Genomic DNA, 27,815 nt, shown 5'->3' with positions numbered 1-27,815 from the left:
TTTCCAAAAAACAAATTCAATATGGAGATAAGAGGTTTCTGCGCGACAACAACGATATAAAGGCGATATAAATACGTGCTCCTTCTGACGTCTGAAAAACTTCTGGTTCGGACAGGCTTTCCGAACTAGTTCGTAGAGTCAGGACATCTGGGGCTGCATGAGTTCTGAGACCAGTTCTGAGACCGCCCATCAGAAGTTCTGAATGACATCAATTTGTAGTCATATAACCTCCCTTTCCGAAAGAAAGGTTTGGAAGTCGGAAGGAGCGTGTATTGCCCTTGAGAAAGACTATTCAGATCTTCAGGCTTCACTCTCTCGACTGTTAGTATAGGCAGGCGTAGCATTCTATACTAAATCTAATGTAATAACAAAAATCATCAAGTGGGTTCAGATCTTAGCCATGGCTCCTCAAGACTGTCCTGGACAGGGGTCTCCGGGCGTAAAAACGGATGATGATCTCTTACGGGGGTACCTGGCACAAAATCATTTCAAATGGTGGTACTGTATGGGGCTTATTGCATCAACCTGGGGTCCTTGATATGAAAATGTTTAAGCCAGGACCCAAAAGTGCTGTAGAGGACTTTGCAATTCCATTAGTGGGAGTATGCCAGTACTTTCTCCTCCTGTTTCCAGCATGACACTATGCATTATAACAAAATATATATATTTTTATATGCAGCATTTATAGTAATATTGGTAATAGTTGCATGATCATGTTGTGTGGTCTTTCCTCTAGCTGTAGCGTGGCATCCCATCCATGAAGGTCTGTTTGCTAGTGGAGGCTCTGATGGATCTCTACTATTCTGGCATACAGGGTAACTATAGCAACATTATAACAAAAGTGTCATGAAATGTATAGTTGTGTACTGTGAATGACGTCTCACAAACATGTTGCTAGATGGCCAATTCAGGCTGGAATCTTGTCTCTATTCATTGTTACACTGGGACCTGAACTGGCTGAACAAAATATGACAAAAAAAAATGTACAAACTTGATTACACCGAGTCATAACCATGTCAGCTAAGACATGAACTCCCTTAGACCGAATTCACATCGCAACGCTGGCACGTTGAGCATATGTCGAGTTTCAATGCAAAGTCTATGGAGACGAGCGTACGACGCTTTTCCCACAGTGTTGGGACGGCGAGACTGCAAAGGCGGCGTCAAAGTTGAGAAAACCTCAGCAAAATTACTTCATAGAGCGACAAACGGAGTGCACTGTGCTCTGAAGTAAGCGTGGAGTAGGCATATACACTATAATACCAGAGAAAAAGACAAATGTACAGACGTTGAAAATATTGAAAAGTATTAAATTAGCATTTTGTAGGTGTGAAGAATGTATCAGAATTGAGTAACTACATGTGAGCTTGTAGATCGAGAAGGAGGTGATATTTTTAGGTGTGCACTGACTATCTTCAGGGTGGAGAAGGAGGAGGTGATATATTTAGTTGTGTACTGACTTTATCTGCAGGGTGGAGAAGGAAGTTGGTGGTATGGAGATGGCTCATGAGGGAATGATCTGGAGTTTAGCCTGGCATCCTTTGGGTCACATCCTGTGTTCCGGATCCAACGACCACACCAGGTAGGGCAGCATCCAACACATCACAGAACTATAGATGTACCTGTTTCACATCTAGTCTAGTCCAATCAAATCCTCCAAGACATGGCAGTCTTGGTCTTACTAGTTATAAACTCTCTGACGATACGCAACAAAACTTGTGTGTTTGTAGTAAATTCTGGACCAGGAACCGCCCAGGAGACAAAATGAGGGACAGATACAACCTGAACCTTCTGCCGGGAATGTCAGAGGATGGTGTGGAATATGGTGAGTTCTCTTCAGTTGGTGTAGATATAGAGAGATGAGAATATAATACTAGCATCATTTAATACCGGTATTATATGAGGATAATCAGTTGTATTATTACTGCAAATATTATAGTATTATGCTATCACTAGTATTGGTATGGAGAGTTCACTTCACTTGTGTGGCATACAGACAAGCCCATGTTTATACTTACTTTTATAATAAACCAATATATTTTAGGAGAATAACTCACAAATCAAAGTGCATCGATTCAGTATTACTCTGAAATTCAACGTATAATCCCGATATAATTCCAAGTTATATTGTATACATTTGTTTTAATTATCACTAGTATATGTGTGTAAATGTATACATAAATGAGCCAATGTAACAGCATAACCTTCATTTCTAATGTTATATACAAAGATGACAGGCATTCACATCAAAGGTCATCTCTTTGTCTCTTAGCATCATCATGGATATTGATGATGCTCCATTACTTTACTCATTGTTATTATAAATGTATTTCTTTGCTGAGTGATTTAGATGGCATTTAAAGATGACATTTTGTCTTGTCTATGTTTTATATTTTGATGTGTGTGTGTGTGTGTGTGTGTGTGTGTTTTTAGATGACATGGAGCCTAACAGCATGGCCTCCATCCCTGGTATGGGAATACCTGAACAGCTCAAGGTGGCCATGGAACAAGAACAGAGTGGTGAGTGATTGTACACACACACACACACACACACACACACACACACACACACACACACACACACACACACACCAGCACTGGTTACATGACGTGATTCGGTCCTCTGTTACCAAACACATTCTAATTAGAGATGTGCCGATACCGTATCGGTATCGGGTTTCCGATATGACTTAATTCATGTATCGGACATAGGACATGACGTAACCGATCCACGTTCCGATAAAAAAAAAAATTACAAAAAAAAAGTCTCTGGTTTATAAATATATAATATAATCACGCAATTGTAGTAAGCCCATAATCAAACGTTTTAGCAAATTATTATTAAATAAAACGATACCACAGTCTTATCCAGCAAACTTTTTTTCGTGTTCCGAGGGGTGGACAAAGTGTTTCATCGTGTTCCAGTAGGCTTTGTATCAGCGAGCTGTTCCACCTTGTCTGAACGTCTTGCTGAAGACATTTTGTGTCCTGCTTTAGCTCTGTTTGAATGTCTTCAAAGCGGGACTGTGCAACTTGAGAATGTTTGAAATGAGTCACTATTCTCCTTGCATTAGCGAGGGTATCATGTACACTGCGCTGGGAGAGAATCCCCTCGCGAACAACTAGCTGCAGTGTGTGTGCCAAACTGCCAAGCAGCCCAAACTATCAACCGGGCAGCATGTACTTTAGCCAGCGGGATCTTCCTTCATTGTGGTTTTAATCAAATCGCTGGTGTGTGAGCCCCTGCTGCACTCTTTCACCTGCAGCACCGCGCTGTTAAAAGCATAATTCTCCGCACTCATCCAATGTACAGTGAGACTGATTAGCGACATTGGGCTAACGTCAGAGGACCAGATGTCAGTAGTGAAACTACACAATGAGAGATGTGGTCTCCTTGTTTGCAGTGGTTGCTGCTGCATTCAAACAGGCCTATAGTATTTTATTTATTTTCTGATGAATACAATTTTAATAAGCAGCTATGCACAGGGGTTTTATTATTTGTTGGTAGACTATATTATTTTGATGATAGTGTATTTGTTTGTTTCATACTGTTGTTGCAGTAAAAACAAATAAGGAGTTGCCACTTTTTTTGTATTTGCCAGTTAAGTATTTGCAGTTTGCACTGCCAGGCACTTGTTCATTTGTTAAAACAAGCCACTGGTGTGGTTTCCTTGTTGCCACTTTTTTGTATTTGTCAGTTGTATGTATTTGCACTGTAGGCACTTGATTGATAGTTTTAACTTTTGTTATTTGAAGTATTTAAAAGAGTTGCACTGACTGCACTCTGTTATTTGAATTGAAGCCTATCCAACAATTAATAAATGGCTTTAATTGAAAGGTAATGCATTTTTTTGGTATTTATAAAATTTTTGCTATGTAGCCTACTGTAAGTATCGGGTAATATCCAAATTAATATATCGGATCGGATAGAAATTGAAAATTGGTGCATCTCTAATGATACTGCAGTTGTTTCTGTACTCTGCATTTAAGTGACGTATGACACATTGCATTTTTCAAAGTGATGCATCTTTGGTGTTAAATGTGTCACACAGTTATACCAATATTCGGTATGTTCCATGGAGTTATATTGAAGTCTGAACGAGTGCATAAATGATGATGGTGTGTCCAGGTAAAGACGTGGCTCCTGAGGTAGAGATGTCCATCCCGGGTCTGGACTGGGGCATGGAGGAGGTCATGTCCAAAGACATGAAGAAGGTCCCCCAGAAGAAGGTCCCCTACGCCAAACCAATCCCTGCTCAGTTCCAACAGGTAGGACCACAAGATACAGACCAAACGCACACGTTCAAGGTTTCCATTCATCAAATGTACCACTTAAACCCCATACTTAATTGACTGGGGTCTGTTCTTGGCCCCTTCCTTTTTTCCCTCTACAGCACGTCTCTTTGCTGAAAATAGCCCATCTACATGCTCGCAACGTGTTCTGAGCATATAGATCGGCTATTTTCAGCGAAAGTTTTGTCCCCATATTTTTAGCCAATGTTAATCTATTATGACATGCCCAGAATAGGGATGCAAAGGTTCCTGTGGTTAAAGAAGATGTCAGACATCAGAATCTGTTTCGTTGTGTGTGTATAACATAACATGGCATGTGAAAAAAACCTTTTTAAATTGTTCTGTATGTTTAGAGCGAGCGTGTTAGTAATTCTCCCTTTCTACCGCTCGTTCTTTGCTGATGCAAAACACAGAAGTGAAGTCTGATGCAAGTAGCTGCTAAGTTCGCCTCAAGACCTAAGACCAGCACGAACACAAGACACGGATGAATTGAAATATTTTCATTACAGACACCAGTATCCCCGGAAATTAACACATTTTGGGTGATTTAGTGATCGTTTTGGTTGTGTATTTACTTGCCCCACCAGAACACAAAATTCATGATTGTTATTATAACACCATGTATATGAGTGCATACAGTAAGAGTGCAATTATTTTGGTTTTATTCATCAAAATTGTAGCAGCAAACAGTTGCTACCAAGTACGTACGATGAGTTCGGCAGCAATCTAAACAAACAAGGAAAATTTAAAGAATACCCCTTTAATAACTCACTCTCTCCTTCATTCCAGGCCTGGGCTGATAATAAGGTTCCTGCTATGCCCCCTGGTGGTGAGCTGCCCAAAGAGCGGATTAAGGTGGAGCAGAAGGTGGATGGAAAGAAGAGGACGCAGGCGGAGATGGAGCAGGAGATGGCATCTCTGCAGTACACCAACCCCATGCTGCTGGAGGTCAGCACCTCTGCCTGCTCACTCATAGTCATTTAATGTTTACATTCACCACGCAATTAAAAGACAACATGTAAAATGACATGCCCAACTTAGGGACGCCATGTTTAATGTGGTTAACCTCAATAATTAATTGACCACATCATTAACTGGAAAGTAGTAGAATATTCACCAAAACATATATTGTAGTGGTTCTATATTTTGACCTATTGATAAATAATATATCTTGTGTTGATTCTGCAGCAAATGAAGATGGAGCGTATGAACCAGAACCCAGACAACAATATGGGCGCTCCACCGGGTCAGGGGCCCATGCCTCCATTCCCGGGGCCCGGAGGTATGGGGCCCCCTCCCCAGGGCTTCCCTCCAAACATGCCCCCCAACATGGGCGGCCCTCCTATGGGCCCTGGCGGCATGCAGCCCCCCTTCATGCCCCCGGGACAGATGGGCCCTCCGTCAGGTCCCCCGCCGCCTCACCAAGGGCCCCCGCAGGGTATGATGGGCCCGCCAGACATGCACGGACCTCCCCAGGGAATGCAGAGACACCCGGGTCCTCGGAACATGGGCCCTCATGGCATGGCCCCGGGGCCCAGGGGAATGCAGGGGCCCGGTGGGATGATGGGGCCCCCACCGCGAGGGATGGGCCCCCGAGATCCTCAGGGGCCGCCTCCCCAGGGCGGCATGATGCCCCCTCAAGGGAACATGATGGGCCCTCAGGGGCCGATGCAAGGAGGCATGATGGGACCCCCTCCCAGGACACATGGCAACATGCCGAACAATTACGGGATGGGAAACATGCAGGGGCCACCGCCGGGAGGGATGCATGGGCCCCCAGGCAACATGCAAGGGCCCCCGGGTAATATGCAGGGGCCGCCAGGAAACATGCAGGGGCCACCAGGAAACATGCAGGGGCCACCAGGAAACATGCAGGGACCCCCAGGAAACATGCAGGGACCCCCAGGAAATATGCAGGGACCCCCAGGAAACATGCAGGGCCCTCCTGGTAATATGCAGGGGGGTCCTTCATACATGCACAATCAGGTGTGTTACGTGCGTTACAAAAATAAACAAGTATTGACATTGACGTCATTTTATGTTCAAAGTATACTTAATTAGTCACTTCAGATCGTTCATTCCCCATATGTATTTTGAAGTGCTGTAAAACACATTTCTGTGTAAAACGGGATGCATCAATATCACACACATGCATGTGCATTTGCACAGAACGCCATGTTCTTTGTGCTGAAATACCCAATTAAAAAAAAATGCTATCTGAAATGTTTTCTACGTTTCTTAACTTTAATGCCCCATATTTCTTACACAACAAATCTTAACAGCCCCCGCCCCCAGCATAAGATCATAAAGCACCTAATCACACAATGTATTCATACTTTTGTATTACATATAGCAGTAATAGGACAGACTGGGACAGGGCAGGTGTACCCCGTAGCTCACAGACTATTGTTTGTTGCAGGGCCAAAACTCTGGACCCATGATGCACGGTATGGGACAGCAGGGACCCAATGGAAAAGGTAAGGAAACGAGGGTTCTAGGTCAGCTTCCTGTTCACACAACCATATGGCGACGCGCATTGTTCCACGATAACACCTGTTTGATTGCATTGTGGTATCGAGAAGGCTTGAATATGGTCGGTGTTGTTTAAATAAGTGCCTCACCACCACACACTACAATGTAGAGCACTGGTTATCAAACGTTATCAAACATTTGTCACCCCCAGATTGATGTATTTGGCTGCGGACACCCATCTGAAAAGATGTTGTGCCAGGGACCCACATAAGAGAACATTTGTTGTAAAATAATTCAAAAATAGCGCTGTGATGCGACACATTGTGAGCTTATAAATGACGTGTTAAATGAAGTGTTTAAACCAGGGGTCTTCAACGTTTTCAGGCTAAGGACCCCCCTAGCTGAGAGAGATGAAGCAGGGACCCCCTCTGTATTTTATAAAGTTGTGTTTCAGACAAACTTTTTTTTTTTTTAACTTAGTCTGCTCTTGTTTTCCCTCTACACCTATATCTCTTTGCCAAACATAGCCGATCTACAAGCTCACAACGCCACGCAGCGCGAGGCGTTGTGAGCTTGTAGATCTGCTATTTTTGGCTAAAGTTCTCCTCAGAATAGGGATGCTAGGGTTCAAGTGGTTAATGTAAAACATAAAAATCCTATCACACAAAGATTTGGTGGCCCCCCTGTAGTAACTCTGAGGTCACGGACCCCCTGTGGAAGACCCCTGGTTTAAACTGTTCCTCATTTTGCTGGGGACCCCCGGGAACCCCGTCATTGCCCCGTCAAGGCCCCCCTTGGGGGATCCCCAGACCCCACTTTGAGAACCCCCCGATAGAGGATATGAAACCGGTTTCCGCTGTCTTTAACCTCGTGCCTCCGTCTGTCTGTTTTTTAACCATCTCAAGGAGATTCTCGAGGGCCTCCGCCCAATCATCACATGGGGCCTCCGCCTCCCGACCGCCAGGGACCACCCAGCGGGGGGGGCCCGGGAGGACCCGGCGGTGGTGGCGGCGGCGGTGGTCCCGGGGGAGACCAGGGGAACTCGGGGAACTACTGGGGAGACAACCAGCAGCAGGGCCGTCGCGGGCCCCAGGACTTTGACGGGGGACAGGACTTCCACGGCAGGGGAGGAGGAGGAGGAGGAGGAGGGGGAGGAGGTGGAGGAGGCGGAGAGGAGAACTGGAGGCAGGGGCCTGGTCAGGGATACCAGGGAGGAGGAGGAGGAGGAGGACACCGAGGCGGTGGTGGTGGTGGAGGAGGTGGTGGAGGAGGTGGAGGAGGAGGAGGGAACTGGGGCTCTGAGGAGAGGTTCCCACGTGACGGAGGAGATTTCCGAGGGCACAGGGATGATAGGTGAGCTGGTTTTTGACCCGTCACGAGCACCGAGGTCTTACATGAATATGTGTGTAGCAGGGCTGGGCAAATACAGCATTCGTCTTCGGATATTGTGCAGATAATATCGTGTTGATGAAAATATGCGTTTCCTTTTCGACACTGTGAAAAAATAGCAAAACAGCTCATCTACAAGCTCTGACTTGTTGCAACACGTTATCAAACAAGCTTGTATATCTGCCGTTTTCACTGTTTTTGCCATATCACGATATTACAATATCCTGAATCCCATACGATATCTAGTCTCATATCACGATGACAGTATGGTATAGATATATTTTGCCCAGCTCTCGTGTGTAGCATAGGAACTTGTTTCAGGTTTTCACATTGTATGAAAAGAACATCTTCCTCATCTTCTGAAGACGGGCTATGTCTTTTATACTTTGCTGTACGATGGTGTCACACAGTGAATATGTGAGCAGGTCTGGTGTTTAGGGCATCATGTCGCCCATTGACAAAGACTAGAAAATAGCTTTTAAACTTTTTTTTTTTTTTTGTGATTTTCGTTTTTTTTCATATTAACACAGTTCGAATGTTGAAGAAGGTTTATAGTCCAAAAGATAGGCGTTTTAGAATCATTAAGTGGTTTAAATTACATTACAAAAACAGGAGTGTTTCTGTGTGTTTCTGTCGGTCTTTTGGGGGCGGAGAGTGGTTTTAACTTGCAGGGACAACATTAGCATGTGAGTGGTTTTGGTTGGTTGTTGGCCCATTGTTCTCCGGTCACAAGCCTAATCCCCGCCCATCAGTATCACTCCTCTCTGTGGTGGTGTAACGTAACTTAAGTACATTTACTCAAGTATTGTACTTAAGTACAATTTTGAGGTATTTTTTACTTTACTGGAGTAATAGCCACTGGGTGAATATTCAACCTGAGGCTGAAACTAACTTCACCACGGTGGGAAGCGCCGAAACGGCCAGTATTGCGTTAGTCTTTTTCGGGACAGAATGTAGTTCTATTATCAATAATAACATTGTGGCGAACACAGCAGCTCTGAGGGCAGCCCCAGCTAAACAACAGGCCGCTCGACGTTCGTATTGAAGTATTTCACTGAAGATGTGGACAAAACAACGGTGGAATAACGAGCTAGGCTAGGAGCTTAGCATTGTTAGCTCGCGGTCAAGCGTCATGGCTGAACGTACAGTTGGTGTTTGCATTTCTCCATTTACAACTCGTACATCAACATAAACGTTCAGATTTAAAATATAAAGTGCTTATCTCATGGCCACGGGTGTTATAATTATGTAAGGGCCCTCATAAGTACCCGTATCTTCCGTATTGTTCAATAAAAAGCATTTTGATCCGATTGATGGCCATTGTCCGTTGTTTTTCAACTACGCGGCCATATTGGTTGGGGGGTGTATTGCACTCCTGATACGTTATAACTCTATGAGAAAATGGCCGCCGATCGGATTAAAATGCTTTTTATTGAACAATATGGAAGATACGGGTACTTAAACCCACCCGAAGTTAATGGTAACATCCGTGGCCATGAGATAAGCACTTTATATTTGAAATCTGAACGTTTATGTAGATGTACGGGTTGTAAATGGAGAGTGCAAACACCAGGTTGGAGTTAATCCAGGACCTAGCCGGTCGTGTCTTCATTATTAATAGGTAACCCTCGACTGTAGTCAATACCAGTGGGTCAAATTTAGTGGTGGAAGAAGCACACGGTGGTAGCAATACCACAATATAAAAATACTCTGTTACAAGTAAAAGTGCTCAAAATGTTACTTGAGTTCAATCAAAGTAAAAGTATTAAAGTCTTGGTATCAAAATGTACTTAAAGTACCTAAAGTATAAGTACTAAAATGTTTGAAAATAGCTGATCTACAAGCTCACAACGCGTCGCAATGCGCATTGTGAGCTTGTAGATCAGCTATTTTCAAATAGACTATGTATAAAATAGGGCTAAAGTGGTTAATGTATGTTTTATAATGTAATAATTTATATCTGCAAAGTAACTAGTAACTCAAGTTTAAAATGATTGTAGTGGAGTAAAAGTACAATATTTTCCTCTGATCTGTAGTGGAGTAGAAGTTAAAGTATTGGAAATACTCCAGTAAAGTAAAAATACCTTTAAAAAAATGTAATTGTGTTGCATCAAATTTCTATATGGTGGACAGCTGACTGAAAGGTGTCAATGGGGGAGTGATTAGAGGAGTGGCTAGGTTGAATAAATTACCCATTGTTCACGCCCATTACCTGGAGCTGAGAGGTGCTAGAAGTGGAAATTCTTTAGGAGGGATTATCTCAGTTTGGACTATTATAGATAACAAGATTAAAATGGTCACATCTTCTTCAAATGTGTTCCAATTTCAATGAATGATACATCATATGAAAGCTTATATTCTGTACTTCAACAATCTATAATAAAATGAAAAATGAAAAATGCCTACTTGATGCCTAAAGCACTGGACCCGCTCACATATAGCCGATCAATAAGCTCACACTGCGATGTCACGCGGCTGTGAGCTTGTAGAGCTGCTGTTTTTGCTTTTTAATTGTTTTTTTTTGTTGTTGCAATTTTAACTCATCTCAACGACGCCACATTATTCCACCCAAATCTCTGTCCTTGCAGAGCTCCTGTGTGGTTCTGTGTAAGAGCCTCACGTCCTTGTTTTATGCAGCTCACCTCTCTAGTTTGTTTATGGGATGAAACGTTTGCTTATTAATTCTTCCTGCTGCTTACATTAACCTGCTTACTAACATCTTTGCTAGGTGTCTGGTTTAGCGACTGTTTGATGAAACTCTGTCAAACAACATAACTGCTCTTTTCCTTCTGGCCAAGCTGCAAAGCTACAACTCTTAAATTGACGTTGAACATTGCACCTTGTGTTACTATAGCTACCAGGAAATAATTCCAAAATATTGTAGATCATCTTTATCTGTTGCGTCTGTGATTGAAGTCGCAGACTAAACAGAAGCTTACTGTAGAACCAAACCAAAGAAAACTATCTGAAATCATTTCAGACTTTGCAGCTCGGTCCAGAAAGTAAGCAATCTGTGACTTTTCAACTTCTAAAACTTAACATCCTTCTGGGTGGTGCGTGCGTGCGTGCGTGCCGTGCGTGTGTGTGTGTGTGTGTGTGTGTGTGTGTATATGTACGTGTGACAGGTATGAGTATGATAGTTATGGAGGTCCAGGAGAGGAACACGACCCCAGACACAGAGACAGACTTCCTCCGAGACATGGCCACGGCCACGACTCTGATGACATGTGGGTGTCACAGTCACACACTAATCAGCCAGTCAGCGTCGCTGGCTGGGCCTTGGTGTCGGCCACTGTCCCAATTCCATATTACTAATTCTATCAGTGTTTTGAGAATGTAGAAAACGGATATAAAATATAGTATACTTAAAAATAGCCCTATTTATAGTTAAACAACTTTGGCCATTTTCATTTTCCTCCCAAATATGTCATTGCCATTTTCCCATGTGTGCTGTGCCAACCCCACCCCATGCCTGGCCATGTCAGAGTCACCGCTGCTAGGAATCGAACCCAAGTCTCTGTTGTGGTGTACACTGACGGACCTAAATCGCTGGATCTAAATTGTGTTGTGGAAAAATTGACAATATTGTCTCACGATGCAACACACAGCAGAAGGGAGGGTTGATTCATAGCTGGAACAGCGTGTCAGACTTGTCTCCTTGTTTTGTTTTGCTTTTCCATTGTAATGAACTGCTTGGAGCTCTTTTTCTACCTCATTTGTTGACTCCATGCTTCAGACACACTACATCCGGTTGTTATTTTTACTGCTCGTTCCCATCCGCAGCACGCAAAGCAGGACTCGACAGTGTAAAGTATGGAATTGGGACGTTAATGTCCTACAGGCTTGTCACCTCTAGAGTTTATCTCCTTTCACACTAGCGAGCTACTAACTTGCATGATTTCATTCATAACGTTACTAACTGCACCTCCTTTCAGAGGTTTCTCCTTAATTCAATCTCCAAAAGGCCAAAATCCACTCAAAATTGCCCAAATGTACATCTATTTGGTCCTTGAAATATATTGGCTCCCATAACGCAAATATATAGTTGTATATTATGTTTTTAACACACGTGTTTTAAATATGGGGTAGTCCTGGTTCGGTTTTCACTTCGGTTCACTGTATCCTGACTTCAGGTACCGAGGTGGCGGTCCTGGGCGTTCTGGGGGGAGAGGTTACAACAATGATGAGTACGGGAGCCAGGAGGAGAACTTCGACGGCTCCGACGACATGGGCCGAGGAGGAGGAGGAGGAGGAGGAGGAGGATGGGACAACAGCGGACGGGGCCGAGGCCGTGGAGGAGGTCCTCCCAGAGGAGGAGGCGGCGGAGGAGGTGAGACAAGAGGTGGTGTTGGTGACGTAGACGGCTTTGCATTAACTCAAAAAGACCTGAGGCCGATATCAACTTGGACCCCAACTTTTTTTATGTCAAGGGCCCCCAAAATGATATGCATTTGGCCGCGGACCCCCATCTCAAAATATTTTGTTTCAGGGATCCTCAGAAGCAAAGATTTGAGTTAAAAATGTTTTAAAAAATAAATATATATATTCAAAGATGTGCACACATTTTCAAGAAAAAGCAGATCTGCAAGCTTTGTATATCTGTTATTTTTGAATAGCCAAAGTTTAAAATAATGGTTAAAGTGTTTAAAATCTAAAATTACACATATACTTTCCCGGTTTGAATGGGTTAAAATGATGTTGAATCTTGGGTTGAATAGTTACCCGATTAGTTATAGTTACCCGAGAACCATGGGCTGTAATAGTTATCTGAAAACTCACCCCTTCAGACTCCTCCTCAGCCTGTAGCGCTTGACCGAGTTATGACGACCATGCAGGCTTACCTTGGTGATTTGTTCTAATGTTTTTGTTACTTTGACTCGCCTTTTCTTGACCACAAACAAGGTTAAAGTTTCGATAGCAGTTATTTGTTAGTATTTCGTTTAGACTGCTAGGTTCTTGGTTTGCCTGTGATCCTAGTTTACTGAGAGGAACTACACTGTCTCTTTGCATTTGATGTACAGTGTGTATTAACTTGCTTATTGTAAGTCGCTCTGGATAAGAGTGAGTCCCTGACGACCTGTGTGTGTGTGTGTGTGTGTGTGTGTGTGTGTGTGTGTGTGTGTGTGTGTTTGTGTGTGTCTCCCGCTCAGGTCATGAGGGGTACAGAGACAACCAACAGATGCATGACGGTTCGTCCCCGGCCAGCCGGGAGCGCCCGTCGTCCCTGCAGGGCATGGACATGGCATCCCTGCCCCCCCGCAAACGTCCCTGGCACGAAGGACCTGGCACCGGAGGAGACCCCCGAGACAGAGAGTCCCCTGGAGCAGGGTCTGACGGAGGAGGAGGAGGAGGAGGTGGAGGTGGAGGAGGAGGAGGAGGAGGTACAAACTGTTTCACATGGTTCAACCCATTAAGACCTGAGGCCCATTCTACAAATGCCTTCTAAATCAGTAGTTCTCAGGCGTTTTTGTGCCAAGGACCCCCAAATGGATATGTATTTGGCCTTGGACCCCCATCTGAAAACGTTTTGTGCCAGGGACCCCCAGAGGAGAAGATTTGTGTTAAAAAATGCAAAATGATTCTACGTTTTTCAAACAGTTTACATTTCTTTCTAAAATAGCAGATCTACGAGCTGACAGCGCATCGCGCTGTGATGCGTTGTGAGCTTGCAGATCGCTGTTGTCAGTGCAATACATGGCACACACAACCAAGTATAAATCAGGCATAACCCTAAAGCATGTGGCTGATAAAGTTGAGCGCTAGAGTAATAACAGATATTAAATGTATCATAAGATTAAACAGTATTTCAAATGGTTCAGAAGCATCTTCCATAAACCCTAATGGTCTCAGATATTTCAGCAAAGCTAAAAGCCTTTACATAGTAACCTCTTTAACTGGTTGGCTGCACGTAGAACAGCGGTAACATACATTTAATACGATGATAAATCATCATTTTACATGTTGTGCTAATTGAGGACTAAATACCTACATTTTTAACAAAGCGTATTTTTCTGTTTTGTATCCTAGGCTTTATGCCCTCATGTGATTTTAATGTTATTAGACATCTTTTTAGTTTTGTGATGTTTTATGCAAATGTTTTTGTATGCACGTTGAGATTTGTTTCAAATGTAAAGTGCATTATAAATTATATGTATTGTTATTATTCATTGTTTAGTAAACAGAGCACTAGTGTCAAATTGCTGTGGAATCAGAGATGTAAAACAACTGTCTTGTCTCCGGCTGTTTCTCTCTCTCTTTCTCTCATATGTGTCTAGGTCGTCCAGCACAGAGAGATGACGGGGGCTACGGCGGGCCCTCGGGTCGCGGAGGGCGGGGGGGCTGGGGGCCGGGAGGGGGAGGACCTCGAGGAGGACCTCGAGGAGGATCTAGAGGCGGGCCCCCGAGGGGGGGGCGGGGGCGGCAATGATGAGGAAAGACTCTCCGCGCTGTACCTCCTCCTCTCTCCCTCATCCTGCCACCTCCTCTCTCCTCCACGCCCATCCCTGGAACATCAAAACCACACGCTACGTGACGACGCCAAGGACCAACACAGCCACACAACCTTTCCATGCCATGCCCTGCTGGGCCGTGTCAGACCAGGCCCCTGGCAGGCGGTGGCCTTGGGATTGAACATGATAGTAGGGAGGTGTGCGAAGAGACAGAGGGGATCGAATGAAGAGGAGAGATATACTGTACACGTTTGCGCTTCTACAACAGTGGTTCTCAAACCTTTTTTAATTTCAAGGACCCCCATAACTCTGAGAGTGTACTAATGGAACCGAATGGACCCTCAATTCGGGTCCATTCGGTTCCATTTGTAAACTCTCAGAGTTTACAGACCTGTAAAAAGAACCCTGAGAGTCCCTGGAGCCCACTTTGAGAACCACTGTTATACAGCCCTCCAGACAAACTGTTCCATTCACGTTTGTGTCTAATCACGACGACAATTCCCGCCCACGGAACTCTGGCTATCCCTGATTGGTCATGATGGTTGGTTGGGGGGGTGTTTATGGTTGACAGGGGAGATAACAAATGACCTATTGGCTGTTAAGTGAGTTGAGTTTGTGGGGGTTAGTCACTATTATGGATGTAACTTAACTTCATACCAGACAGGAGGACAGTTCATCTCCAAATTCACCCGGCAACTTCACTATTCTACTTTGACACCTGGACGTTTAGAATAGGAGACCTAAACATGCTACTTTGTGTACAGGGCTGGAAACACCCTACAACTCATCTGTGACTTGCACAACGTTATCAGCCAATGAGATTTTTTATAAGATTGCAGCCCAAGTGAAACCACCAACTGACTATTGCTTACATGTGAAAGTGACTGATAAAGTAGGAGACAAACCTCCCAGGCAAGAATCAACATTTTGAAGCTGTCGGGTAGAAACCTTATTATTTAGTGACAAGACTCGAGCACTTTCAAGCTTGAAGATGGGCACTTGTGATTACTTTTGTGACACACTGTCATACGACAAAGATAAATAAAATTATAATAAAAATAATAATAAAATATATAAAAAGATGAAATACATAGGTTTCTGCCCGTCCCAGATGATCAATTATGTGGTAGGTGGCTTGAGGTCATTTTTACCTGACGTGGGTCCCACCACCGTATAGAAATAGATCATGTACTGTACATTGCTACATTTAGGATTCCTCTGCAACGTCTGGGCTCAGAGCTGGGAAGGTTCAAAATAAGGTAATACATACATAAATAAATTGGAATATTTCCCAAAGTTAGCAGCTTCAAATGTACAAAAAGTAATGCTAAAATATTCTTTCGGAAGAAACCAAAGTGAAATCAGGTCTCGTCTTTCCTTGTTTACTTGCACTGACGCAATTGTAAAAGCCTCCTTTATACTTCACTGTACGACAGTATCGCGCACCAAAAAATAGCCGATCTACAAGCCCTGCATCGCGACATACTGTGAGCTTGTAGATCTGCTGTTTCCGGAATGAAGAGCATCAGAGATGTGTATACAGTATATGCGAGTGTTGCCTCTCCTTCAGTGGAATGAAATGGCTGCGCCTGCATTTATCCAAACTGGACAACGTTCTGTGAAACCACAGACCTCAACTGATCACGGCACATTTGTAACTGGGGAAACCGTGGTCTGGTGTTGTCACAGAATGTACACTCCCCCATGTCCCAGAGTTCTCTTCTCTAGTGTCCCAGTAAAAGTACTGGCCATGTTTTTGGGTCCTGACGCCAACAAGAAAAACAGAATGGGACTTTGAATGTGTCTCACACACACACACACTCACCCTCTCAAGTCCTCAGAGCTCCATTTAAGTTAATTTTTAATGTCAAAATAATGGAGAGAAGCATCACTGTCTCATAGCCGGGTACCTCTCAGGTTCAGGAGAGGCCTTTCCTTTTGTTTCTAGATGTACAGTTTGTCATGAGATTGTTGTTTTTTTGTCAATTTCTTTTTGTATGAAACTATAATAGAATTTGTGCAAAGTTTACCAAAGGATTGTCTCCAGTTGTTCTTTTGTGTGTTTTTACTGCCTGATGTTCCTATTGTTCATAGTGGGTTAACATACCCTGGGTTTCTTTAATTGGGAGAGAATGGATGGAAAACAGAGGGTGACTGAAGGTACCGTCAGTACATTAGAACTGGTATGGTCCAATCCTAGCCCAGTATTACTGACTGTAAGGTACTGATGTGGTCCAGAAACTGAAGGAAAAATCCACATAACATGTTGCTCGTTGGAGCAACATGTCAACCCCCGTCTGAAAGTCAAAATATTGTTTGGTCAGTTTTTGCACCTTAAAGGGATATTTCACTTTCAGAAAAACTTTTGGTGATTTTATCATCTACTCAGGCCTTTGTGAGCCCCCCAGACAGTTTTTGAGTTACTCGATTCAGTATTTAGATATTTGATTTTCATTTTATCAGACACGCCCCCTTCCTATACAAACCCATTGTAACTTCAAACTCCATTTTAACCATGTTAGATTCATCAAAAACACCCGTTCTTGTTTCTGGTGACTCAGCCTGCCATCCTAATGCGTGAGGGGGCCGTGTTTTTCCGAGATTTTTTTTCATTTATTTTATTTTATTTTTTTATTGTATTTTATTTTTTGAATTTTCCAAAAAAAATATTAAAAATAAATGAAAAAAGTAATTGAAAAAACACGGCCCCCTCGCGTATTAGGGGGGCGGTAGGAGACGGGTGAACCAAGGATGGGTGTTTTTGATGAATCTAACATGTTGAAAATGGAGTTTGTAGTTACAATGGGTTTGTATAGGAAGGGGGCGTGTCTGATAAAATGAATATCTAATTTCTAAATATTGATTCAAGTAACTTAAAAACTGTCTGCGGGGCTCACAAAAGCCTGAGTAGACGATACAATCACAAAAAGTTTTTTTGAAAGTGAAATATCCCTTTAAATACTGTGGAGCAGTATGCCGTTGTGTGGATTTGAACTTGCTCAGTTAGTTGACTTGTTGAGCCATCAACAGCACTAAGGCGGATGTGCAGGCTTTCTTGAACTACGGTTCAATCCTATCCCACAATTGAAGGTCCATCTCAGTTCAGTAAAGTGGATCGTCACTATTTAATGGTCACTTTGGTATGTAGTATCTTTTAGTCAGCTTTACATATAATGGTTCATTGGTTTCTAGTCGGAGACAGTTGGGAATGTTCAAACTTAACCTCAAGAAAACTCCACAGCAGCCTGCATTAAAACACGTGGCACCAAAAGGAACTCTTAATCCAGAGAAAAAACTGATGTGACCATTACCGTTTACCATATTAACCCTGGCGTCCCTATTTTAGGCAGGCTATTTTAGGTCACTGTCGCGCAGTGAAAATAGAATTTCAAGCTCAACGTGTTGCATCAAGACACATTGTGAGCTTGTAGATCGCCTATTTTCATCTTGCCATCAGGTTTAAGTGATTGACATTCTCCTAGTCTCGCATATCCAGACGATCAGATTGCCGCCTACTGATACATCTGGTGACATCTAAATTCGATAGATGCGTTGGAACAGCCACTGAAAAAGGACTGCCCTAAAGTATTTGCATTGGTTCTGTGATGCTGAATTGTTTCCACCATTTCTATTCCTACTGTACCTTGATGCCAATTATTTTTCAAATCAGTAAACAGATCTCTGGTCGGTCTGCGCAAGACTAACCTTAACCTGACATATCAGCCTCTCCACACCATCACAGCTGTTACAATATCCATGTTGTAAGATGCTGCCATTTTATTTAAAGGGAAAAACTCACTCAGAAATGGAATACTGGAATATCAGGCCTACAAATAAAATTGCCTGCTCGAGGAAAGCTCAAACCTTGCCGTACGTAACATACTGTGCATTCTATATGATGGCATTTCCGTCTCTGCACAATACCACAAATGTCACATTGTTTGAGCAGTATCTAATTTGGAACTATTATGGTGAATGAGATTACAACAGACTGGGAAGACAATGAGACATTAATCATGAAACCATCAAATTATATGGATTTAGCTGTCACCGTTATCCAGACAGACTAACACTGAGTCTACCACTAGAAAAAGCTTAAATGCCTAGAAAGCAGAAATCACAAGCATCCACCAGTATAAAGAGCTCAAGTGTCAGAACCACAGCACCTTTCAGTAGATGTAATAAAACAAATATTCACTTGTCCCACTCCCTGGAATGTTCCTGTAGGTGTATGATGGAAGAGTTGGACATTTTGAGATGGTGCATTCCTCAAATTGTAATATGACCCACTTCACCTCAACTCATCCCCACACAGATCAAACAACATCTCTCCCACAGCTTTTAGTGACTCAATATCTGTCATCGCGAGAACATTTTATTGATGAAAATTACATTAGAGAAAAGCAACAAAAAAAACATTAGCTTCACATTTTTACAGACTGGAATTTACAGTTAAGTTTTTGTCAACGTTTGTAAAAATAAAAACCAAGAAGGTTGTTTGGTCCATTTTCAGAATCAGAACAACAGAGCACTTTGGAAATGTCTTTTTCACATTGAAGTCTGTCCTGCACATCTCTAGATGGGTATCCGTCCCATCTACACAGAATCATCATTGTTAAAGCTGCAATCCGTAAGTGTCATGTCCTACCCAGAATTGAAACCCTGGCCGTCTCCTGCGTGGGAGACAACTTCGGAGAGATGTTGCGCTTGTGAGCTTCAGGCAGTACTGCTCGTCAACCAGTAGGTGTCCTACTTGACACAGGAGTAGGCAAGGAGGCATACCACCACCTACAACCACTGCAGATGTGCTAGTTTGTATTAACATTACCATACAGATTGGTTAAAATAACGTATCATTCATTAAAATAAGTTCTGGATCGCATCTTTAATTCAATAGGCTCTATGCACAGCAGGCATATTATCACTTCCTTCACAGGTGTAACCAATGATACTAATGAAGGCTCTGTTCGATTTAGTGTAGCACAGTAGTTCTCAGACGTTTTAATTTCCACAAACCCCATAACTCTGAGAGTGTACAAATGGAACCAAATGGACCCTTACGGTTCCATTTGTACACTCTCAGAGTTACACACCCGCAAGGGTCCATTTGGAACCCCCTCAAGGAACCATGAGGGTCCCTGGACCACAAGTTTAGACCCACTGGTGTAGCAAAGTGTTTCCAGTGAGAACAACATGCACAATATCAGCACCCTGACTGACCAGAATGGAACAGAGCTTTCATTAGCATCATTGGCAACACCTGTGAATTTCTCCACAATATGGCTGCTGAGTGTACACATGGAACCAGATGGCACCCAACAACAACAACAACACTCAGATGGGCATGGTTTTCCCAGTCACAGTCCTTTTGATGGCGGACGCTGCCAGTCCTCCCATGAACTTGATGCCGGCGCTCCCGCCGGGCAGCAGGGACACCACGTACCCGGCGATGACCGCCACCTGCACCATGGCCCCCAGGGCGGTGAGCACGGTGCTGTGGAGGCTGAGCGCCGCGTACAGCGTGCCGCCCAGCGAGCACGTGTACACGGCGGCGCCGGGCGTCGGGAAGCCTATCATCCTGCTGGGTCCCCGGAGCACCGCGGCGCCCACGATGGCGAACAGCGAGCCCAGCGACCACAGCAGGGCGAACTTGCGCGCGTAGAGCAGCAGCAGCGGTGCGTAGAGCGCCGACAGTCCGAAGCACAGCGCCGAGAAGCAGATGCACACGCCGAACGCCACCAGCCGCTGGCGGCGGCTCATGCCCGGCAGACACGGGTCCGGCTCCGCAGACCACGGCCAGGAGTAGCTGGATGAGCTCTGCGCCGCCGAACCTCCTCCTCCTAGGGAACGGTTATGACATTTTATGTTACGATTAATCGTTGCTCAAACAATTGCGATTAACGATTCAAAGGTAGGGTACGTGATTTGCTTTGGTTAAAATAAGTGTTAAATAGCTCTATATTATGATAGTACTCATTGCTATAGAGTGTTTTTTCAGTATTAGGAGTCCCCTTGTCTCTCCACCTCTTTATTAAACATAAAATGCATTTTCGTTTCAGTTTCAGTTTCATTTCCAATTTTATCCAAAAGAGAACTCAATCAGTCAGGATACAGATTAAACAAGTGAAATTGGAAGTGATGACACTAAGAAATGAGCAGACAAAATTGGAACTGGAACACTATACAAATTAAGCTTAAAAATTGGTACTTTATCCTGATTGGCTGAGATTTTGACACCTACCGAAAAATGTATTTTCTGTTTATTAGAGCTGGAGAGACAGGGAGACTCCTGTTACTGAAAAAACACTCTATAGCAATGATTACTATCAGAATATAGTATTTTAACTTTTTAACAAAATACTTTTTGTTTGAACCAAAAAATAACTCTTACCCTACCTTTAATTGTGTTTCTGTGGTTGAACATTATGAATAAAAATTACATTTCTGTTTAGCTTTGTAAACAAACAAAAAAGTGCACAGGGCGGATATTAGCCGCAAGCAACTCTTAGATTCTATTTTTAATTTTCAATACATCCGAACAGAAAAGTCTGATTTGTATCTGATTGTAGGAAAGCTTGAATTATCCTCTATCTGCAAAGTTTTTGTTTCATAAAAATCCACCGTAGACATGTTATGAGCTACTTTCAGTCAAATTCTGTGCAGGTGATTATTTTTCTATTAACCCATTAAGACCTGGAACGCATGTGTCATTTTTTTTTAATTTGAGCTAAAAATCATTATTTTACACTTTGGCTATTCAAAAATAGCAGATCTACAAGCTCATAGCGCGGCACTATGAGCTTGTACATCTGCTATTTTAGAAAAATTGTGAAAATGTGTGAAAATATCTTTTAAAGCCAACATTTTTAACTCAAATCTTTGCTTCATGGGGTTCCCTGGAACAACATATTTTGAAACGGGGGACGGCAGCCAAATACATGTCATTTTGGGGGGCATGAAAAGTTTGAGCACCACTGATACAGAATCGGCTTCAGGTCTACGGCTTCATAACATGTCTAAGATGGATTGTTAAGAAACAAAAACTGCTGATAGAAAGAGGATCATACAAGCTTTCCGTACAGCTGCAATGTTGGTGAGTTTAATAATATCCGATCGGACTTTTCTGTTTGAATGTCTGGGCTGTCAAGGGTTGGCATTGCAACTCTAGATTCCAGATATTCAAAATAGTATCTATGAGTTGTTTGCGGCTCCAACATTATTGGAACATTATGAATCAAAATGACATTTCTGTTTGGCTATTAAGGCTTCGCAAACAAAAAGGGCAGATATGACAAATAACACATATTTAATGACTTAATACTTAAAAAATAAACATTAATAGTGGAAATATCTTGTAGATGTGCTATTTCCACTATTTTGCATTTTGGTTTGGAAAATACATGAACATTTTTAACATGGAAATGATGACGATTATAACGATTATGAAAAACAAATATTGCGATTAATCTTAAATAATTGCGATTATAGGCGATCGTGTAATAATTGTGACAGGCCTATACCTCCTCGGCTCGACCACCTCCCGAACCAGCTGCCGGGCACCGGGTGATCGCTGTCCTTCATGTCTATGGACATGCTGCTGGAGGAGCCGGACTGGGAGATGGTCTTGGCCCCCCCGCCGCCGCCTTTAGACTGGGCCAGGTAGGCCTGGAGGTCTCGGTTCAAGTCCGCCATGGTGGTGGTGGTGATCGAGTCCAACCTGAACCAAAACCAGCCAGCTGGCGTTTGTTGACAAATCTGCTCTTCCGGTTGTTGTCGGGGTTGCCAGATTCTGTGAAAGAAACAAGCAACCCCGGTCTAGGAAAACAAGCCCAAAAGAAGCATCTAGGGCCGCCTAGTAGCTGTGGCCTAGTCTAGGCCACATGAGAAATTTGAAAATGTTAAAAAACTCTTGCAATAAAATGTGGAATATTTGGAGTATGTTTGAAACACAACATTCTAACAACACCAATGCTCCCATGGGCACAAAACATTTTCATGAAAATATATGAGAACCACTGGTTTAAAAAATAATTATGGAACCATCCTAAGCAAGTACGCTTTAGAAACAATCCCAAAAAACCGCAACTACCAATTTTTACAAGCAACTTTACAGAAAAACAAGCCCAAAGTGCTTATAATAAGCGAACATGGCAACACTGGTTGTTGTTGTGGAAGTACAAGGTATTTATTTTGCCTTGGGTTTGTTGGGTAAGTGGGATATTTATGAAACTGGAGTAATGCATACCTTAATGTATCATGAATTAATATGTAAATGTTTTATAAAAAGCAATTTTAGTGGAGTAATATAGGCATATATTTCAACCACGGATGTTCAAAATTGCATCTTCTGCTGCAGGCAAATAGCACTCTATGCGCGTTGGGACCCAGGCTTGGATATGGATGTGATGTCATTCCTTTTAAGCAGGATGTAGATGTGATGTCATTCCTTTTAAGCATGATGAAGATTTATTTTTTTTTAAAAGAAAAGAAAAAAAATAGTTATTGTTATTGTCTCCGCCAGGAGACATTGTTTTCACTTTCCGTCAGCCAAGCTAACATTGGTCAAGCCTCACGTGACACGTGACAATACGGTGAAATAGTGTGATCTGATTGGCTAGTGACGTATAGCGGCCTATAAATACATGTGTCACTTTGAAAGAGTCTGTGCCTCTTTCAAAGTGAGGTAAGACAGGAATAATCACACTTACACAGAGGGTACAAACACACTTGTCCGTTTGCTGTCGAAAACGGGTCGCTACAAAACGGAAGCTCTTCTTCCGGATCCGGCAATTTTGTTATGTATACAAATGTGTTGCGGAAACCGGATGTGCTTTTTCCGGACCGGATCGCGTCCGTTTTATCCGTTTTCTTTTAACATGGGAGTGGATGGGACTTCCGGCCGTCCGTACGGTTGCAAACGGACAAAAACGGACAAGTGTGTTTGTACCCAGACAGGACAGATAGGACACTTACATAGGACACTTACATAGACAGGACGGATAGGACACTTATACAGACAGGACGGATAGGACACTTATACAGACAGGACGGATAGGACACTTATACAGACAGGAGGGATAGGACACTTATACAGACAGGACGGATAGGACAGTTATACAGACGGATAGGACACTTGTGTCATGTTACTATGACACAGTAACATGTTCTATTTTTTGTAAGAATTAGAACATAAGAAGTAGAACATTACCAACATTCCCAAGTCTGCTGGCGGAGACTTGTGCTCCGAGGAGCACTTTTTCTAGTTTAATTACAGGGCCAGAGCTCAGCTCTGGACCTGTTTTGTTATTGGCAGTATTCTGTCACTTCTTCTTCTTCTTCTTCTTCTTCTTCTGCCACTTTTCGCAGTTCTGGATGAACCGTGCTGTCGCTTTTTACGAAACTCGGCCATATGGTAGATGGTCATGAAAAACGATCAAAAAATAATTCTCACAATCTTTCGTCCAAAGGTGTCGCTATAGCACTCAATTGAAAATGCCAACTTTGAACAGGTACAACTCATGTCCTGTTTGACCTACAGCCATGAAGCTTGGATACACATATGCGTCTCCTCATGCTGAACAACTTTCACACTCTGACTTTTGACCTCTGACCTTTAGATCTCCCACCATTTTGAATTATATGAAAAACAGTCATTGGCTCCTAACTTCTGCATTTTTTCACTTATGGAAATTCCGCCGCCTAGAAGTTGTCGGCAGAGGTCCAAAGTTCAAGTGTTAAACGTTTCGTGCAGATTGCGCCAAAATCCTAGGATTCCATAGATTTTAACTATTGCAGTTTTATGAAAATTATTCATCTGCGCCTAAAACATACATGCAGACTCACATTTCTTTGAAACTTTGCAGTAATGTAGAGAGTGAGGAACACACGTATCGATTTGACCATTAAGCTCCGCCCTTAGATTTTCCGCAATTTTGAGCAGTTTGAAAAATACTTGTTTTTGCCAGTTCTGGCTTAACCGTGCATACGCTTTTTACGAAACTCGGCCATATGGTAGATGCTCATGAAAAACTACCAAGAAATAATTCTCACACTCATTCGTCAAAGGGTGGCGCTATAGCACTCAATTGAAAGTGCCAACTTTGAACAGGTACAACTCATGCCCTGTTTGACCTACAACCATGAAACTTCAATACACACATGCGTCTCTTCATGCCCGACAACTTTTGTGGTCTGACTTTTGACCTCTGACCTTTAGATCGCCCACCATTTTGAATTATATGAAAAACAGCCATTGGCTCCTAACTTCTGCATTTTTTCACTTATGGAAATTCCGCCGCCTAGAAGTTGTCGGCAGAGGTCCAAAGTTCAAGTGTTAAACGTTTCGTGCAGATTGCTCCAAAATCCCAGGATTCCATAGATTTTAACTATTGCAGTTTTATGAAAATTATTCATCTGCCCCTAACACATACATGCAAGACTCACATTTCTTTGAAACGTTGCAGTAATGTAGAGAGTCATTCCAAATATCACTGAAACCAATCTCACTCCAATTGGCCAAAGGGGGGCGCTATAGCAATTTTTTGAAAATGCAAACTTTAAACAGGCAAAAGTCATGCCTCGTTTGGCCGAAAGTCGTGAAACTTGCTTACACTTGTGCCTTGACTTATGAGGAACACATCTATCGCTTTGACCAGTAAGCTCCGCCCTTAGATTGTCCGCAATTTTGAGCAGTTTGAAAAACACTTAAACCCAGGATTTTTCAGCTATTTGCGTGAAACTGTATCATCTGTGTGATCTCCTTTTTCACAGTACCTTGTCTGTTGGTCCAATGGCGTCTCCCTTAAATGAGTGCCTCACAATCTCAAGGTCGTCAGTTCAAGCCTCACTTGCAGACTTAATTGTCTGCAAGTGAGGCTTATTATATGAGACACTTACACAGACAGGACGGATAGGACACTTACATACTGTAGACAGGACGGATAGGACACTTATACAGACAGGAGGGATAGGACACTTATACAGACAGGACGGATAGGACACTTATACAGATAGAACATTCCCAACATTCCCAACACAAGTCTTCTGGCGGAGAGTTGTGCTCCGAGGAGCACTTTTTCTAGTTATTATTATTATTATTACAATTATTATTATTATTGTTATTATTTATTTTCATTATTATTATTATTATTTTTTGTTTTTTGTTTTTCGTTGAAAATAATTATCAGGGGTAGGGCCTGACGAGCTTAATGCTTCTCCCTAAACCTTTTTCGGGGACTTGGACAATTATTATGAGTGATACTATGATTATTATATGGGACGCCAGGTGTTGCTGTTGAACCCTCTGGAGGTGTTGTGGGCCTAGTCAATGAAACACCCAAGATGGAGGGCGCCCACCTGACGACCCCAATGAAACCCTTAGCCCCTTCCACCCAACCCTGTGATGACTTTATCATCCCCACCCATGTTTCTCAAGGTATAAACAAGGATTGTAACATCTAGTCCCATTCAGGTATGCGGTCAGGCGCAAGCTTGGCTCAGGGAGGAGGACGTCCCTGCCATGCAGAGTCCACTGCACTTTGGGTGATAACATCATATCCTGTGTTTGTAAAACTGATTATTATATGATTATTATGAATATCTTATACTACTTTAATTGAAATGCCCACGCTGTGGTGTACGTCCCGGGTTGGCCAGCACACGAGCACTCCACTTGCCTCCAAACTTGCCTTAGACTATATTGATCAGTGCTCTGGCTAATGCCTCGGCTTCTTTCACCACCTTCTAATGTACTTACATATTGTACAGTTAATATAAAACTGCATTCTTTTTATTCAGGCACATTTTAGCAACCTTTTTTTTGGCCGCTAGGCCCACCCTACTGCGCATGTGTGACATAGGCGCGACAACTCCACTACACTACACTGTTACCAAGGTTTCCGATGCTTAGCGGCAAACCACCTAATTTGGAGCACGATGCCAGCGTGAAATTGCCTTAAAGGTTCTATGACATTCATTTTCACTTTTTTTTATTTTTTATGTTTTTTGGGGGGTTTTATGACCTCAATTACACCCAAAAAATCGGAACTTTGAACATTCAGTGGATTTTCTGTGGTCTGGGGTTTTCTGAATAATTAGGCTGAAAAGTAATCGTATCAAGTATCGTCAAGCTCATGTCACCATGATCAGCTATAACCATATAAGGACTTCCAAATGCAGCTACCACTGCCAAATATGGACTGTGTTGTCTAACCTCAATGTGTCATCATGGCATCAGGCCCTAACAAATCACTCAGCATATGGCCTTAAACGGGACAAGGACTGATAGAGATCTTCATATATGGCCATATCAGCGGCCCGAACCTCTAGTTATTGTAAATACATTAACCAAATTAATTAATTGTATGTACACTAGAAGTTCGGGCCGCTATGCGGCCCGAACGTCTAGCGTGACGCGTCGTTCACTTTGCAGTGCCACCTTACAGGCACCTCACAGTGTGAGAGAGAGTTTTGTGCTCTCCTAAATCCACGGCAGGCTTTGAAAGTACCCACTTCAGAAAGAGGTGACATGCATCACCTCTCCAATGACCAAAACCCACTTTGTGATTACTCAGTCCGCTACGCGGCCCGAACGTCTAGCGTGACGCGTCGTTCACTTTGCAGTGCCACCTTACAGGCACCTAAAGAGGTGACGTGCATCACCTCTGCAAGGACCCAAACCCACTTTGTGATTACTCACACCTGGCATGGCAGACCTGTGAGCAGTATCACTATGGAAGCCGTCTAACTGGTGCGATCTGACGGCATCCTAGAATGTATAGGTAGGATGTGATGTCATGTGATGTCATGCTGTCGTGAGATTACGTCACACTGGCGTTGTCATCGTGATGTCAGATTACGTCACACCGTCACACTGGCGTCGCAATGGGTGCATCCACACATGAGCGTATGCTGACGGCAAACGGTACGCTTACGCTACGCTAGCCCCGTACACACCCATGTTATAGGAAAAACCGGACCGGAACTTCCGGTTTCTAACTTAACATGGGTGTGTACGGGGCTAGCGTAGCGTAAGCGTACCGTTTGCCGTCAGCATACGCTCATGTGTGGATGCACCCATACGGACAACCGACATGGCGCAGGATTCAAATTGTATATATAGATATACATATTTGTATTTGTATACTTGTCCAAAGGATCTGAAAATAAAACTGAACTGAACTGATGTGATGTCACTCCTTTTAAGCAGGATGT

General features: G+C 43.1%; 2 protein-coding genes across 3 annotated transcripts in view; one reads left to right on the top strand and one right to left on the bottom strand.

The window, feature by feature from the left end:
* Positions 1-16,637, top strand: part of wdr33 (WD repeat domain 33) — a 35,637-nt gene extending 19,000 nt beyond the window's left edge. Inside the window, exons 10-21 of the mRNA XM_084056764.1 lie at positions 737-815; positions 1,472-1,582; positions 1,731-1,825; positions 2,434-2,520; positions 4,130-4,269; positions 5,083-5,241; positions 5,482-6,279; positions 6,713-6,770; positions 7,671-8,118; positions 12,288-12,499; positions 13,305-13,535; positions 14,430-16,637. Coding sequence (XP_083912890.1) covers positions 737-815; positions 1,472-1,582; positions 1,731-1,825; positions 2,434-2,520; positions 4,130-4,269; positions 5,083-5,241; positions 5,482-6,279; positions 6,713-6,770; positions 7,671-8,118; positions 12,288-12,499; positions 13,305-13,535; positions 14,430-14,581 — 2,570 coding nt within the window. The 3' untranslated portion in view covers positions 14,582-16,637. The remainder of the gene's footprint in view (positions 1-736; positions 816-1,471; positions 1,583-1,730; positions 1,826-2,433; positions 2,521-4,129; positions 4,270-5,082; positions 5,242-5,481; positions 6,280-6,712; positions 6,771-7,670; positions 8,119-12,287; positions 12,500-13,304; positions 13,536-14,429) is intronic.
* Positions 16,638-19,930: 3,293 nt separating this feature from the next.
* sft2d3 (SFT2 domain containing 3) lies at positions 19,931-22,345 on the bottom strand. 2 transcript variants are annotated; one of them, XM_084058502.1, is made up of 2 exons: positions 22,124-22,345; positions 19,931-20,443 (listed from the first exon to the last, which is right to left on the bottom strand). In XM_084058502.1, the coding sequence occupies exons 1-2, from the start codon at positions 22,293-22,295 to the stop codon at positions 19,938-19,940; spliced, it is 678 nt and encodes a 225-aa protein (XP_083914628.1). In that variant the 5' UTR covers positions 22,296-22,345; the 3' UTR covers positions 19,931-19,937. The 2 variants fall into 2 exon arrangements, with proteins under 2 accessions (XP_083914628.1, XP_083914629.1); XM_084058503.1 differs by having other exon boundaries at positions 19,931-20,440.
* Between the last annotated feature and the right edge of the window lie 5,470 nt (positions 22,346-27,815).

Source organism: Gymnoscopelus microlampas, assembly GCF_963454915.1.
Source record: "Gymnoscopelus microlampas genome assembly, chromosome: 5".
Classification (NCBI taxonomy): domain Eukaryota; kingdom Metazoa; phylum Chordata; class Actinopteri; order Myctophiformes; family Myctophidae; genus Gymnoscopelus; species Gymnoscopelus microlampas.
The sequence above is the reverse complement of the archived record's forward strand: the minus strand, read 5'-3'. Positions and strand labels throughout refer to the sequence as shown.

Excerpts from the sequence above, each read along its gene's own strand:
- sft2d3 (XM_084058502.1), bottom strand. The coding sequence starts at position 22,295 with ATGGCGGACTTGAACCGAGACCTCCAGGCCTACCTGGCCCAGTCTAAA. Across the intron at positions 20,444-22,123 it reads GAGGTGGTCGAGCCGAGGAG|GAGGAGGAGGTTCGGCGGCG; the intron begins GTATAGGCCTGT and ends ACCGTTCCCTAG.